This window comes from Arvicola amphibius, chromosome 5, assembly GCF_903992535.2.
Source record: "Arvicola amphibius chromosome 5, mArvAmp1.2, whole genome shotgun sequence".
In the NCBI taxonomy this organism is placed as follows: Eukaryota; Metazoa; Chordata; class Mammalia; order Rodentia; family Cricetidae; genus Arvicola; species Arvicola amphibius.
In genome coordinates this window covers 99,860,909-99,878,248 of record NC_052051.1, presented here as the reverse complement: position 1 = coordinate 99,878,248, position 17,340 = coordinate 99,860,909, and the positions used below count along the sequence as shown (strand labels likewise).

Genomic DNA, 17,340 nt, shown 5'->3' with positions numbered 1-17,340 from the left:
TTAGCAAATTCCAAATTCTCTGACCATCACACAAGGTAGAAATAGGCTCACATTTTTGGGCTTCCACAGACTGGAAGTCCTTGGAGGCAGGATAAAGGTAGCTGAACATGGACCTAGAAACAAGGAAGGAGGCAGCTTTCCTCCATAGTTCCAGCTTCTGCTTCTGTTTGAGTTCCTCTCCTGACTTCCATCAATGATTTACCAGATACATAAGCCAACTAAACCCTTTTCTTCCTGGTACAGCTGGTCTTGGTATTTGTCACAGTAATAGAGAGGAAACTTAACATAAAATGGTGCCAGAAGTGGGCTGGTACTGTGAGGGAGCTGACCAAGTTGTTTTGCAGGAGTATTGTGGAAAGGTTTTAGAACTTTGAGGTAATTATGAGACAAATAAACTTGTTCTTCCTAAATGTGTTTATGATCCTGATGCTTTATCATAAACTCAAAAACCTAACCAGAACATTCTCAGAACCCTATTCAAAGATTTCATAGTAGTGATCATTGCACAATTTAAATTTTGCAAAAACAAAACCTTTTTGGTAGATCTACCAGATGAAATTAAATGTATAGAAGAAAAAATAACAATGAAAGATTGGAAGATGATTATATGCTTGAGAATTAGGTATAGAAAGGTAAAAGGGTTGTTTAGCAATTATTTTGACTCATATTCTAAAACAATAGAAAGAAGTTTATCAAGATCATTGAATGTGAATATAAATGGAGACTGCATATTGGTTTTCTGGCCTATAGACCCAAATAATCACACAAAAATATGTTACTTACAACACTAGTTGGCCAATTACTTAGGTATATTCCTAGCTAGCTCTTTCATCTTAAATTAACCCATTTCTGTTCATCCATGCATTACCATGTGGTTGTGGCCTACCTGTAAGGTTCTGGCATCTTTCTTCTTTGGCAGTTACATGCCATCTGTCTGACTCTAACTTCTTTCTTCCTCTATCTCTTCTTATATTTTTCACCATGCTATATTCTGCTCTGCCATAGATCAAAGAAGCTTCTTTGTTAAGCAATGGTAAGAAATAATATTTACAGCATACAGAGGGAAACCCCACATCAGTTAAATGTCAAAGTACTTTGAACTCTCAAACAAGCATCTTCATATCTATGATTTAATCTCTCTTAAGACACTAATTTTCAGGATATGGAATGTTATGGGGTAAATTAAGGTTTTGATTGCAGGTAAGATAAATTTTTCCCAAAATATGATAGGTCAGAATCATCAAATCAGAATTTTTGGCATCCTTTAAATGCATACATCTTAGTTGATCATGACTCTAATATTTACTTTAGAGATATAGTGGATTAAAATATTACACTTTTGAAAATTCATATAAAACCCAAGTCAAAGTTATTCTATGAGTAGGAAGTTGGGAGCTTCTGCAAAGAAAATGACAAATATTGTTAGAAGATTTCATAGAAACAAGAGCTGTCTAGTGGTTGGCTACTTTGCTTATCTAATTTTTCAGCTTAAACCCCAATATCTGTCTGTGGGTTTTTATTAGTTGTACTACATCTGGTACTAATGTTTGGGGTATAAATTCATGAAAAAGCAACTTACCTGTGACTTTGCAGCCAGTGGAATAAGCCAGAGATACATGTGGCTGGAGATGCCACCCAACCAGCTAGATTTTCCTTTTTTCTCTTCTGGTGGTCTTTCCCTGAACCCCCATCTCTAGCTGCTGCCAAACTAGGTAACTACCTTAAAATCCTGCCTAGCTTTTAGTGTTCTATGAAGCATCAGTCAGCCTCAAATCTTCATTATCAGTGGTTCAGATTTGGTGAGAAAACAGCAAATTCTTAAAAGGAAGAATTAATTAAAACAGAGGTTTTCCCACATTAAAAAATGGGAAACCCAATTATGATTGAGAAAGTTAGGTCTTTATATGATTATGTAATGCATGATTTAAAGATGGAACAATTAAATAAAGGGAAAATCAACTTAACTGGAATTGGCATACTATTAATTATCATTTTTATAATGCTTATTGTCATTTTGATGATCCTTGGTTTATCTCTTAAAAGTTGTTTGGTATGAATGCTAAGATACAGGCCAACATAATAAAACTGATCATAGAGATATTCAAATTCAGACAGAGGAAATTAATGGATAACCAATTTCAGCATTGCATTATAAAAGAGGAACAGCCTAAGATTTTCAAACAACCAACCTTAATATATCCAGTAACCTTATAGGAATTGTTAAATGATAGCTATCCCCAAGACCCTGTAAGAGCTGAATGGACACATGTAGCAATATTAGATTTAAGGAGATTCAAGGATGTAATAGTCTAATATAACATGCATTTACCTTTTGTGAAGCAAATGTTAAACTCATGGTCAATTTTTAATAGAATTATTCCTAAAGACTAGAGAGATGTGGTTACAGCAGTTTTGAAACCTGGTCCACAATTTCAATGGAGGACCTGGTTGCAAGAAGAAGCTAAGACCATTGAAAAACAGAGTAGAGTGAGAGGTGTGGAAATTTCCCAACATCAGCTTCTTGGAGAAGAAGATTATGCTAATATATAAAATCAAATGCTATATGATGGTCACATCTTGGCTTTATTCTGTGCAGCAGTTTTGAATGCTAGTGACAGAATTGGAGAAGGAAGAAATAAGACTAAGCCATTTACTAAATCCATACAGGGCCCAAAAGAATCCTTCACTGATTGCTTACAAAGATTGACATCAGCAGTAAATAAACTGATACCAAATACAAACTATACATATAATAATTGAATCTCTTCTTTTTTAAAATTCTATAATGGTAACAGATCTAAGAGCTGTTAGTAGGGTAATTCAGCCAATGGGCTCTCTACAATCTGAAATTCCTTTATTTTATTGCCTAATGGATGTCCTCTTATAGTTACTGATAAAAAAAAGACTGTTTCTTTACTATACCTTTACAAGAAAAAGACAGAGAAAAATTTGCCTTCATAATGCCTACATAAATGATTCTTAGCGAACAAGAGATATCAATGGAAGATTCTCCCACAGAGAATGTTAAATAGCCTTACCTTGTGCCAATATTTTGTAAGTCAACCATTGGAAATAATACACAAGCAATTTTCTCTATATATAGTTTACCATTACATGAAGGATATCTTTTTAGCTGATTCAAGTATAGAAACTTTAGAAAGAATGTTTGAAGAAGTAAAAAAAAAAAAAATTTGCCTTGTTGGGGATTACAAATTGCTTGTGAAAAAAATACACAATGGAGATTCTATTAATTAGTTAGGCTATAAAATATGTTTATAAAACTTAGACCCCAAAAGTTTCAAATTAGAGGAGATTAATTACAGACTCTTAATGACTTTCAAAGAGTGGTAAGAGATATTTCCTATCTTTTGGGAAGAAAGTATTGAGCTGAATAATTTATTCAAAAGCTTAGAAGGTGACAAGGATTTGTAAAGTTGCCAGAAATTATCCCTTGAACCTGAGAGAGAACTGGCTTTGGTGGAAAAGAAATTAGAGAATGCACACGTAGATCTGAAGCTCAACTGCACTCTGGTCATATTACCCTTTAAACATTGCCCTACAGGAATTTTAGTGCAGAGGGAAGTTATTATCTTAGAATGGCAAGAGAGAGGATTATAAGGCAAAAGGAGACAGGAATTCATTGCAGTCTGAGGTTTGGTGGAGACAGTTGCAGTCTGAGGATACAGTCAGAGGAGACAGTCTGAGGACAGGATTGCCCTTTGTGTCTGATCATTGGTAGAGGGAAAAATTCTCTCTAGTGACTGGCTGCACTGCTTCTATGATCCTTCAGCTTTAAACCCCAATATCTGACTCTGGGCTTTATTTATTAAGACCAATTAGAATTCGTGCTACATTAACTAAATTGCTAGCAGATTTTTTAATATTGTTATAACTAAATTCCCAATGTTGTATTGTTTTATAATAAAACAAAGTGATTATAAGATGAAATTGGCTAAAAAAAATCATGAAATAATTGGGTGGATAGCTCTCTATAACATCTAAAAGCAAAATGATTGTGTACCTATTTGTTTTAAGTTATTGGCAAAATTAGAAATAACAAAAATTGAAATATCCATGGGTAAGTGTATGATGTGGGAGAGTCTTCTGTTTGAGTTGATTTCATTGGCTAATAAAGAAACTGCCTGGCCCATTTGATAGACCGCCCCTTAGGTGGGTGGAGTAGACAGAACAGGAAGAGGAAGTGAGGTAGAAGGATCAGTAAGATGCCACGCCTCTCCTAAGTGAGACAGACTACTGTGCCTCTCCTGAGAGAGAAGCCAGACGCGATGAAGCTCCAGCCCAAGATGGACGTATGCTAGAAACTAAACGGTAAGGCACCACTTCATGGTGCTACACAGATTATTAGATATGGGTTAAAGCAAGAGATGTGAGAATTAGACAATAAGAGGCTAGAAATAATGGGCCAGGCAGTGTTTAAAAGAATACAGTTTCCATGTAATTATTTCGGGTGTAAAACTAACCATGCGGGAGCCGGGCAGGATGAAAAGCAGGCCTGCCCACAGCTAATCACTACAAGTGTAGTGTGAAGCGGCGGGGCTGCATCCCACCACCCGGCCACCGGCTAGCTTTACACCCGAAATAATTACACGGAAACTGTATTTTTTTAAACACTGCCTGGCCCATCCATAGTTTTAGCCTCTTATTGGCTAATTTTCATATCTTGCTTTAACCCATATTTAGTAATTTATATAGCACCACGAGGTGTGGCTTACCAGGAGAGATCTTAACCTGCGTCCATCTCAGAGAGGAGCAGCATGGAGACTCCTATCGAGACTGCCTGAAGCGTCTCCCCAACTCTACTTCCTTGTTCCCACAATTCTGTTCTGTCTACTCCACCTACCTAATTTTCTGTCTCTTAAAGGGCCAAGGCAGTTTTCTTTATTAATTAACCAATGAAAGAAACATAGATAACTTTCCTCCATCATTTCCCCTTTTTCTGTTTAAACAAAAAAGAAAGGCTTCAACTTTAACATAGCAAAATTACATATAACAAAACAGTTATCAAGCAAGTATTACAGTTACAATATTTAAATCTATTTTATCTTTTATCATAACTAAGGAAATCTATAACTATCTATTTATTTTTTAACTCCATCAAAGACTCCAGAAGGATATAATATTACCTAAGTAAACAAGTCATTTATAACTTTCAAACTCTAGAAATGACAGAGACAACTCGCTGCCTAGACAGTCACCCAAAGTTCCTCTGTACCGTTGGGGCATCCATCTTTAGCCTTCAGGCCCATAGTGTCCAGCAGACTTTTTCATGAAGCAGGAAATTTCAAAGACAGTTCAGTCACTTTCTGCTGTGTCCTGCAGAATGTCTCGCAGACTCTTTTATGAATCAGGAACCCCGAAAGACCATCTCACCTTTAGGCAAGTTCAGCAGTCCTCTCTCTGCGGGTTCTTTGTGTCCAGTTTATGGAACAGTCCAGCCAAGAGCAGTTTCTTGCCCAAAATGGCTAACAAACTCCATAAGTAGCCTCTTCGATGCCCATCCTCCTCTCGAAGTAGATTGGTGCTGCCAGGAGCAGACGTGTCTCATTGTCATGAAAAACCCTAAGTTATTAAAACATTAAATGCCATATTCTGCAGTCTTTGAAAGATATGAAGAATGCCTATCTGAAATATATCTATGCACATCTAGAAAATGACTAACATGACTACAAGCTTGACTATTAATCGATGATTATCTATTAACAACCTATATTTCCTAATAATACATTACATTCTTTAAAATGAACTACAATCACAATAGCTTAATCAAAATCAGAAATACATATACATATAACAAATTGACCTTAAAATCCATACCAATGCAAATTATTCATATCTATATCATATCCCCCTTTAAATGTAAAAGAACATTTATAAACAATATTTGGGAATGTGGGCGCAGTTATTTCTCTCCAAACTGCTTTCTGCTGAGTGGGGGCGTTGTTATTTAGGTCTTTTATGGTATAACCTGTGTGCTAGGTTTCTCTCAGTTGGCAGTTGAGTGAAGTAATTTTTTGAAGATGTTCACAGCAACCTTTCAGGAGGGCGTGGTCTATCATACCATATTGGGATAGAAGCAATCCACAGAGTCTCGTCCTCTGTGAAAACAAAAAACATAGATAACTCTCCTCCATCAGGTAAGTTAAAACTGAAGGCAGAAATGACATATGGAAATGCAATTAAATATTCAAGAGAACGTTGAAGGAAAATCAAGATTATGGAAATAGAGTAGTGTCTTAGTTGGGTTTTTTGTTGCTATGAAGAGACATCATGGCCATGGCAACTCTGATAAAAGAAAACATTTAATTGAGGTGACAACTTACAGTTTCAGTGGTTCAGTCTATTATCATCATAGCAGGGAGAACATTGGAATGTAGACAAACATGGTGCAGGAGCTGAGAATCCTACATCTGGCAGGCAATAGGAATTCGACTAAGATTCTGGAAAGTATCCTGAGCATAGGAAACCTCAACATCTGCCCCACAGAGACACACTTCCTCCAAGAAGGTCACACCTACTCCAACAAAACCACACCTCCTAAGAGCACCGCTCCATATGAAATTATGGGGGCCAATTACATTAAAACTACCACATTCCACTTTTTGGCCCCCATAAGTTTATAACAATATAATGCAAAATGCATTTTGTTCTACTTAAAAGTTTTCATGTCTGTAATAGTCTCAACAATGTTTAAAAGTCCAAAGTATCTTCTGAGAGTCACGCAATTTATTTACTGTAATCCTCTATAAAATAGTAATTTAAAAAATAGATCACATGCCTCCAACACATAATGGCACAGAATTTGCACTAGCATTCCAAAACATAGGGAAGGAAGCAAGGAAATATTGAACCAAAGCAAGACTAAATCACAACTGGGCAAACTCCAAACTCCACAGCTTCATGTCTGATGTTGAAATGATCTTCAGAACTCCAACTTCATTCAGTTTTGTTGACGGCAACACACTTCTTTCTTTCGGATTTGTTCCCCTATGTTAGCAGCTCTTCTTGGCAGGTATACCACAACTCTGGCATCTCCAACTTCTTGTGGGCTCCAAGGCAATCCAGGCTTTTGCTTCACAGCTTCATGCAATGACCTTTCTACTATGCCTCCATTCAGGGAAACCATGACACACGCCTAGTCTCTGTGGGCTTTCTTTTGGTGCAGAGACAAATTTCCTAACCCTTTTTTCTCAATTCTTACCTCCAAAGACAAAACCATGTGGTCAAAGATGCCAGGTTCTGCCGCTTACTGGGGCGGGAACATGACCCCTTGTTCAATATCTTCACCAGTTGTCTGTCCTTCATTGCCTAAGCTTGGCTATCCTAAAACTTGCTCTGTAGACCAGGCTGGCCTCAAACTCAGAGATCCACCATTTTTTCCAGTCTAGGGATGAAAGGTGTTCCCCATCACACCCAACTCTAAACTTTTCTTTGTACTGTTCCAAAAGTTGAAAAGTTAACTCTGTGTGATCTTACCCTGAGGACATCATTTCTTTTATTCCATTTCTTAATCTGTTCATCTCTTTGAACACGGGATTTAGCTCCATTCCACTTTCTGATGCTCTTTTTCTCTTTAAATTTTACACTTTGCAATTTACCCTTCTCAGCTTACTCCTCTTCATTATAAATCTTCATTAGCGCTATCACTTATAACCAAAGGACAGATTATACTAGGCTGTCTTGAGATTGCTTCTGCCAACAGAATTAATCCAAAAGTCTTCACTTTAGCCTTACCCAGACTCTTTGGACAAAGGGAAAATGCAGCAACTTCCCTCACCAAAATATCACAAGAATGATTTATAGGCAACATATTAATATTCTTCTCTTCTGAAACCTCTTGAGGTAGCTCCCCCACAGTTCATCAGGCCACACTCAGCACCACTGTCTTCCATGCTGCTGCTAGTACGGCCCATGAAGCAGTGCTTAGAGCATTCCACTGTTTTCCTAACCCAAAGTACCAAAGTTCATAATACTCCAAACAAAAACATTGTCAGGTCTATCACAGCAATACTTCAGTCCTTGGTACCAACTCCTGTCTTTGTTAGGGTTTCTATTGCTGTGAAGAGACACCATGACCATGGAAATGCTTCTAAAGGAAAACATTTAATTCAGGTGGTGGCTTAGCGTTCAGAGTTTCAGTCCATTGTCATCATGGCAGAGAGCATGGTGGGATGCAGACAGACACAGTGCAGGAGGTGAGATTTCTATATCATGGAGGCAACAGAAAGTTGACTGAAATACTGGGTGGGATCCTGAGCATAGAAGACCTCAAAGCCTGTCCCCACAGTGACACACTTCCTCCAACAAAGCCATACCTCCTAGTACTACTGCTCCCCATGAGATTATGAGGGTCCAGTATATTCAAACTACCTTAAGTAACATGATTATGATAAATCTTAATTTATAAGGTGAGTTTTATTGATAATGTCGGGTTGGTCAGTCAGAACGTGGATTCAGCATCAGACCCTTACATATTCTTCCACATGACTCATGACAGAAGTCTTCCTAGCAGCTTTATGCTAAAAGAAGTAAATCCTTACCCCTACCCATTATTACCAACACAAATCTGTTTTAAATTATCAGTGTTTTCTTAAAATAGGAAATTAACATAAAATGAAAAATGTCAAATAAATCAGAGCATTTACTCAATGAATGAGTAAGCCACAGCAAGATGAAAGTTATGTGTAGTGCCTTTTTATCTGTGAATATAAAGAGGTCAAAAAAACTGATAGATAGTAAACTATGAAAACCAAAGTATAGTTATAAACATACTATAGGATGAAATTATTTCATGTTTTTTATCAATATCAGTGAGGGCAGATTTATGTTTTGTAAATGCTCCTTGATAGAGTCAGGAGATATCTTTTTGTTTGTTTGTTTTGTTTTGTTTTGTTTTGTTTTGTTTTGAGACAAGGTTTCTCTGTAACTTTGGTGCCTGTCCTGGAACTATCTCTTGTAGACCAGGTTGTCCTCAAACTCACAGAGACCCACCTGCCTCTGCCTCCCGAGTTCTGGGACTAAGGGCGTGTGCCACCTCCACCTGCCCGAGTCAGGAATATCTTAAGAAGCATCAGCACCCAAGTGAGCACATCAACCAACAGCTTCTGCTGGCCATGATTTATGTTTTTGTCAGAATGAGGAGTGCCTGAATGTTCACTTTTAAATAAGAGGGAGCTAGGATTCCTTTATAATGGTTCTATTGTAATAAAACATTAAATATCACTTTCAATTCAGTCCAACAATAATGCATATAACCATTTGTTGAGTCTTTGTGTGTGAATTCATATTATATGCAAATAGTAGCCTTATGAAGTTGCTACATGTACAAGGAAACTTCCTGCCTTCTGTGAACCCACAGGGGAAACAATTATTCCAGAATCAGTATTTTCTCTATTGATCAATAGCCACAGGAAAAAAAATGCAGGATGTTGCTGGTAACCACTGCAAAGATCCATTTCATTTTGCCATTAGTGGTGATGATTATATGTAAGTTTGTGAAATTAATTTTTAAGTTAGCACTCAAAGCATTGGGTTTCATGATGGTGTCCTTATTCATGTGTAGCATAATTCATTCTAATTTGACTCTGCCCTGACTGCCTTTTATTGTCTCTCACCCTCCTCTGTTGGTCCCTCTGCTCCCTAGATATAGTCCTCCATTTTCTGCTTTTGTATTAAGTGACATATATCCCGGTATGCTCTCTTTGCCCCATTCCTTCCCACTTAAGATCCTTTCCTTCTCTCGTGTAGTTCCCTCAATAGCTTCACTCTGCCTGCATACCTACAGACACAAGGTTCCTTTTAAAATTTATATGCATGTTTTCTTATCATGGCCCCTTTCTACAGAGAGGCTGAACTTATTTAATTATTTTCCATTTAGAAATAATGCAGCCTCAGTGAGCCTTTCCCATGCACAATTTAAAAGAGAAAGGTAATGCACACAGTTTTGTCTGAGCTGCATATGCCATCTCCTGTGACTGCTTTGGGAAGCTCATTAGCAGCTATTCATAGTATACGTCCTTCCCACTTTAGAACTCCAGTGGCCAGCTTAGTGCATGATGCATTGTGAACATCCATTTTTGTTTGTTTGATTGTTGTTTCTCAAGACAGGATCTGTCTGTGTAGGAGTAGCTCCCCTGGGACTCTGTAGACCAGGCAGGCCTGGAACACAGAGATCTGCCCGTCACTGACTCCAAAGTTCTGAGACTGAAGACATGTGTCACCATGTTGGGCTTACGAGCATACATTAAGTATGTGTTGAATAATATTCTAAGAAGAAAAATTTCAATTTCATTATATTATATATTCCACATTCTGTAAGATAAAGTTAAAGATATAAAGAACAGCGAGTGACTTTACCATTTGATGATTTTTCTGAGAAATGGCTTCAGAGGGTACTTTTTTATTTAATGCAGCATATATCTCCATAGAGAACCTTTATAGCTTTATAATTATGATTCCATGTATTCTATAAATGAATAAACTGATTGAGACCTCAGATGATTCCTATCAAGAAAAATGTTTTAAAATGGACTAATGCAATTATAAAATACATCAGAAAATGTCCACCATGAATGATAGTTGATATTTGTGTGTGTGTGTATCACAGTAAGTTGAAATAATGCAATGATTATATTTAAACAGATATTTAAATATATTTTCCAATAATCCTATTATTTTAAAGCTTACATAGTGGGAATCTTAGATACATCTCAAGTGAGTTTAAAATGGTTGCAATAACAGAATAAAGTAAAATCCTCCAAAATATATAAAAAGGAAGCCTGACTCACAGCTACTGGGGAAACAGCTACAAAACAACAGATTCAATAATCATGATGCCTCAGATCCTAAGACAGAATCCAGAGTACAGCACAGAGTAACAAAGACAAAACAGAAGAACAAGGAAAGACTTACAGGAAAAAACAAAGTGGGGAGGGGTCATAGATAACAAGGACAGTAGAACATCTCCAAAAGTTCAGATTGACGCATCATCACAGTGGATCTCATGCAAGGTATACCCTGAAGTAAAACGTTTTTATTTATACTGCGTCCTACTCATATTGGAAAAAGAATGGTGGGTATGACAAGCTTAATGTTTAAGTTCTAGTACAGAAACAGTATCTGTAAATTTTTTGCTTTCTTTAGTTCAGGCTCAAAGGGTAATTTGTACTCAAGGTCAATGGCAGCGTCTGTCCTCAGTCTCAACACATTTCTCCACGTCCAGAACATACTTGAAATTCCTGAGACAAAGTCTCACTGTTTGTCAAAGACTGTCCACAATCCTGTGATCCCGTCCCAGCCTCCAGCTAGAATTAAAAGTATGTGCTAAGAAATATTTTTGAAATACATGTTTCGTATTTTCCTTACTTGTTTTTCTTTTTTGGTATTTTTCTGGGTATGTTTGCATATGTGTTTAAATGTATCGGGCTTTCTTTTGGGCCTCAAACTGCTCAAAAATCATGACACTAAGACTTATTATTAGTTATGAATGCTTGGCCTTATCTATGCTTGGTTCTTTCTAGCTCTTATAACTTATATTAACCTCTTTCTTTTCATCTGTAGTTTGTCTTAGGGATTTTGCCTTTCTTTCATTCTATTTCTCTTATTTCATCTCTGCCTGGCTGGTTCCCAGGCATCTCCCTCTCTTTCTCCTTCATTCTCTCATCTTCTTTTGTTCTCTTCTCTCTCTCTTACTTTTTCTTTCTGTCCACCAACCAGACTTGCCTATTCCTCTACTGTCTGGTTATTGGCTAATCAGCTTTTTATTTGACTAATTAAGTGCCTTAAACAGGCAAGGTGAAACAGCAACACATCTTTACATAATTAAACAAAGGCAGCATTAACAAATGTAATATACCATTACATGGTTAAGGTAATATTCCAACTCATTTGTGCATTTTCCAGTGCACATGTGTATAAAGATACATGTGAAGGCCAGACACCAACCTTGGGTGTCATTCCTCAGGCACTATCCACCTTTATTTGGTTCAGAATCTCTTACCGGCCTTGAGTTACCAATTCAGCTAAGCTGACTGGCCAATGGATCCCATGGATCCACCTGTCTGTGCCACCCACTGCTGTGTGGATTCTGGATATCAAACCCATATCCTTACACCTGTACAGCAGGTGCCTTATTAACTGAGTCACCTCCCCAGCCCTTGCATCTGTTTGTTAAATAAACACAGCCATCTCCATTTTCTTTCATGTTTTTATATTGCCATATTCTTATCCCCATTTCTTTCTGCTTTACACTGTGAAATTTCTCTGCTTAGTTTCACCATTCCCGGAATTTCCATTTGTTGTGCTTTTCTAAGAGAGAGAGAGAGAGAGAGAGAGAGAGAGAGAGAGAGAGAGAGAGAGAGAGAGAGAGAGAGAGAGAGATCCAGAATGGTATGAGGGATAACATAGCTAGGCTGAGTTTTGGCTTCAATATCTGTTTTCATAAGTGCCTTCACTCCTATAGGCAATGGCTGAGTTTGTCTTTTCTCAGAAAGCGCAGTTCATTGATATTATACAACAAAACCTTCCAAATTAACTCTCTGATGAAATAATTCAGGTAGATATTTTTTTATTATGTTTGCCCCCCTCTCCTGCTTTGATTTCTTGGCACCATTTTGTTTTGTCTGATTTGCGAGCCACACTCTGTCTTTGGCACACCTTTAATAAATGATGATTCTTATTCACTCATGTTTATCCTTGAGGGAACAAGAGGCCAGAGAACAAGTCAGTGCAGCTCATCTGCAGTTGTACGCATTGTTTTCCCACCTATGAGTTGGCCGCATCTCTTCACACTCATCTGTGTCCAAGTGGTTGTTTCTCTGAGCAGAGCTTCTTGGGCAGTTTTCTACAGGAGGTCTCATCAGTGTCCCATGAGGGCTAATCCAATGTCCTACACCTTCTGACTCAAGCAGAGCCCAGCAGTCTGTGACCGCGTAAGCTAACCATATGATGGCAAAGACATTTCTAATTAATTTGGGTCTGCTTCTTCATTATACAATAGTTTTATCACCCGAGGTATGTGAAAGCTGCCATGCTGGAGCATTACTCCAAGTCAACGATAGCAGAATTTTCTAAAACACAAAGCAATGTTAAATGCCTTTCTTGAGACTGTCATGCACTGCTGAACCTGAGAACCACTTCCTTCATCAATGTAGTTATGTGGTACTCAGATGGCATCATGTTGTATCCTACCCAAGAGACACTTAGCAATGCTTGTAGAGACTTGGCTGTCAAGCTGAGATGCTGCTGCAGGAGAGAAGAGCTGCTGGTCAACATCACTCAACACACAGGACACCTTCTGTCCACAATAAATGTCCCATCTGGTACAAAATGCCAGTAATGGTGGAATCTTGGAACTGGTGGACCTGGGGCTTGTGTTTAAGCTTTCACTCTTCCATTTAAAGCATTCTGGTTTTTTGTTTAAAAAGAACAAATAAAACAAAAACAAATAAACAATTTTTTTGTGAATAGAAAAGGTGATAGACAGGAGAGGAGTGCAGAAAGGATTTTGTTTTCAGGCTATAACGTATAGATGCCAGTAGACCCGAAAAGGTGTGTGCACAAGTGCTGTTGACAATAGGTTCAACTAAGGCTAAGGTTGTCCTATAGACCTTCTAAGTATATGTTCTCTTAGAGTAACTACACTGAATTTTTTTCTTTTTTATAGTCTAAGGAAGAAAATGGAGTATGAGTCTCAAATCCAGTCATTGGAGGAGCTGAAGATAAGGAATAACAATTACCTCAGACAGCTCTACAAGCAGACATATCAAATCGGGGCTATTTTCCACCGAGCTAAGCATAAAACAGACGGGATAGAGAATAAAATAGCAGACATGAGAAGAAAATTCAAGGTCAGGTATATTTGTCATCTTTAAATTTAAAAAAAAAAGTATGATTAACCTGAACTTTTTTTGACTTGATCTTTCATCATAGTTAGATTTTAGTGTAAGGGTTAATTATCTTCTTGGAGACCAAAAAAGTGCCTGTTACACAAGCACAAGACCTGAGATCAGATCCCGAGACAAAATGTGAAAACTGTACACAGTAGAACCCAGGTACTGATTAGGAAGCCCATTGTTTGTCTAGCCTAGCCAACCCAATGAATTTCTGGCTTAGTGAGAGAGTTTATGTCAACAAAGAGTGGAGTGAGTGAGGACTTCCACATACCCACACATGAACATGCACTACATGCATATGCACATCCACAGACACTACCAAGTGTATAGACACACCAAAAAAGAAAAAGAAAAAACAATTCAACCATATGGTTTAGGTGTGTGTAGGCATGTGAATGGTGCTTGAAGTCTAAGTCAGGGTCCCATGTATATGAGGTAAATGCCCTACCAAGTGTAACATATGCTAAACTGTGTTAAACTCTTCTTAAAACACATCTAGTGTGCAAGAATAAAATCATCCTTCTCCAAAAGCTAGCTGATTGACTACCTTTGCTATGACCAGTCACAAGTATCTGGAGCCAGGAATGCTAAACTTGAGTTTTCTTTTACACACATAACTTACATGATAGGAAGTGGGATTCTAAGACACACCCTTTGACCCTCCATGACACACTAATAAGGAGGGCTTCATCAGGCTTGCAAGTGAGTGCCAGGAATCTTCTAGACAATGACAATACAGAATCAAATGCTCATGTCCCTCAGTTCAGTCCTATTTAAGCAATGAGCAACTAATCAATATCTCCTGCCACTTAGTGCAAGTCAGTACTCTTTTCTTCCCTGAAGAACACACAAACAGGAGGTTTCCATCCCTCCCATGGTTGCCGGGTGACGAAGAATATTTGGGCTGCATCCTGAGTGTGGTAGTGCCACATGGACCCGAGTCTTTGTTCATGCTGAGAAGCACTCAGTCAGTGAACCATGTTCCGCAACACATTTTTCTTGTAGGCATATTTTAATATTTGTTACCATGTACTGAAATTAACCCAGGATCTCTGTTATCCAGAAGATAATTACAGCCATGTCATTTCTGGGTTATTTCTGAGAAATGGCCTCACTGTAGAGGTAGAATTTCTGAATAATATACCTATAAATTAATGTATCAATAAAATGCCAGGCCCATTTTAGGCAGCTAATCTGAATAATCAAAGATATAAAACAAATCCCAGAAACTTCCGACTCTATCAGATGATCTCTCCCAGTTTTTCCAAAACATTAATGTAGTCGGTCACTTCTTAGGACTCTCAGACAATGACATGGAGACTGATCATGAATTATGAAAGCTTGACCTTTAGTTTAGACTTGTTTACAACTAGTTCTCATAACTTAAATTAACCTGTTTATATTAATATATATACTACCATATGCCTTTTTACCTCCTTTTTTTTATGTCCAGCTGTCTTCATATCTGGCTGGTTTCTCTAGCACACACCTAGATTCTATCCCTCTGACTTTTTCTCTCTGCCCAGAAGTCCTGCCTATTCTCTCCTCCTAGTTCTTTATTAAACCAATCAGAATAAAACAGTGACACATTTTCACACGGTGTGATCAAATATCCTGAAACACTTCATATCAATAACGTAAATATTCAGGAAAGAAGCACTTTCCCAGAGTGCGGGGTGAGATTCACAGCCCCGCTAAAACACGGGACTGCAGTGGGGCAATGTATCTTCAGTCATGATAGTGAGCAGATGAATGGAAACAGCCAAACTCCTCTCAAGAATGTGACATTGCATCAAAAAAGCTGTCAGGAGATGTTAAACTCTTTCAGTTGAAGGCTTCTGCTGTTGTTATTCTGAACTTGATACAATTCTGGCGGAATTCAGGTAGATCAAGTCTCTAGCTCTGGGCTAGATTAATGGTGAACTAAGAGGGAACTCTCTAGAAAGGAAAAGCTGAGCTGGAAGGAAGACTTTATCAGTAAGGCTACTCTATGTTGGGCTGTGTGGTGGTCCATATTGTCAACATCACAGGGTTTACAGTCATCAGGGACACATCTCTGAGCATGTCTGTGAAGGATGTTTTAGATTAGAGCAATCCAGGTCTGAAAATATTGTATGGCCTGGGGTGAAGGATTGAAGGAATGGGAGTAGGGAGTTCCTGCCAGCACGGTGTCCTGTCATGGCAGACTTGTCTGTCGAGAGTTTACTCCTGCCAGGTGCTCTGTCACAACCACAAAACAATTAGCACATAAAAGCTATCTATTATGGTGATTTGGTGGTTTCGATATACACACTACTGTATAATTGTTATAGACACCTTCATTTGGAAGATAATTGTGGATGGAATATGGGGAAGAGAACATTGGATTCAGGGCTTGTAATTAATGAAACACCACATCTACACTTTGGCCAACAAGGGTTTCTAATCCAAGCTCGAAATGTAAAAGTAAGCAGATGAGGGAGACAGTTTTAGTTTTAGAAAATGAATTAATGTTCTAGTTCATACTAATCCAGTACTCCTCTTTGTCTTTAGAATACCATCATTGCCCTTAAATAATTTTTCATTATTTCAACCAGTCTCAACTCTTTGCTAGATAAAATCCTTGCTCCATCTTTCGATGGTTGCAGTAGACTCATGTTTCTCATTTTGCTTTTTCCCGGTTTTCGGTAGCTTACTGATATCCAAAATACAACCATATTAAAAGGAAAATACTAATAAAACACTCAGATTTTGAACATGATGCCCTGATCAAAACCTCCTGCAACCTGCTCTATTCCTTCCACCTTATGTGCCAATCATCCCTCTGTGCAATACATATGCTTTGGATGCTTTGCCTGCCTGTTAGTCGCTCGGTAGCCATCTTGCTTTACCAAATCAACTCTTATCACAGTATTTTATCAAATATTAGTTTTTCACATATGTGAAATCTGGACAGTAAGTTCCCTTTTCTTTAAAATTTCTGCGAGAAGAAAGATGACTTTCATTACTTACCTGAAGTACTAGGCCCTCAACAAATAATTATTGTTTACAGTGTGTTGTTTTAAGCAAAGAGACTCAAGAGTTAAATCTCCACATCGTTAAGGATTTTTTTTTCCAACCTGAACAGCAGTATAGATGGTCCCATACTATGGAATGTTTTTTATGTTTCTCCCAATTTCTTCTTAGAATATTTCATTTATTAGATGGAATTGGGCTCCAAATTGGATACAGGATTACTTATTATCTATACAGGTTTAACGTGGGGTTTACTGTATTCAGCTGAGACTTGACAACCAGATACTAATGAAGGATAAGGATATTTTCAATATCATGTTTAGGTAAAGTCAGTTTGGGCCATCACCAGACTTTATGTTGAGGTCATGCCAGCCACAAAGTATCTTGACTCAGTGTGGCCAGGGGCAGTTCTGTCTTACCTAACTCGGAGCGGCCC

General features: G+C 37.9%; 1 protein-coding gene across 1 annotated transcript in view; it reads left to right on the top strand.

Annotated features, from left to right (window-relative positions):
* Positions 1 to 17,340, top strand: part of Ccdc178 (coiled-coil domain containing 178) — a 331,929-nt gene that overhangs the window by 69,419 nt on the left and 245,170 nt on the right. The window contains exon 10 of the mRNA XM_038331445.1: positions 13,682 to 13,865. Within this exon, the coding sequence (XP_038187373.1) occupies positions 13,682 to 13,865 (184 nt within the window). The remainder of the gene's footprint in view (positions 1 to 13,681; positions 13,866 to 17,340) is intronic.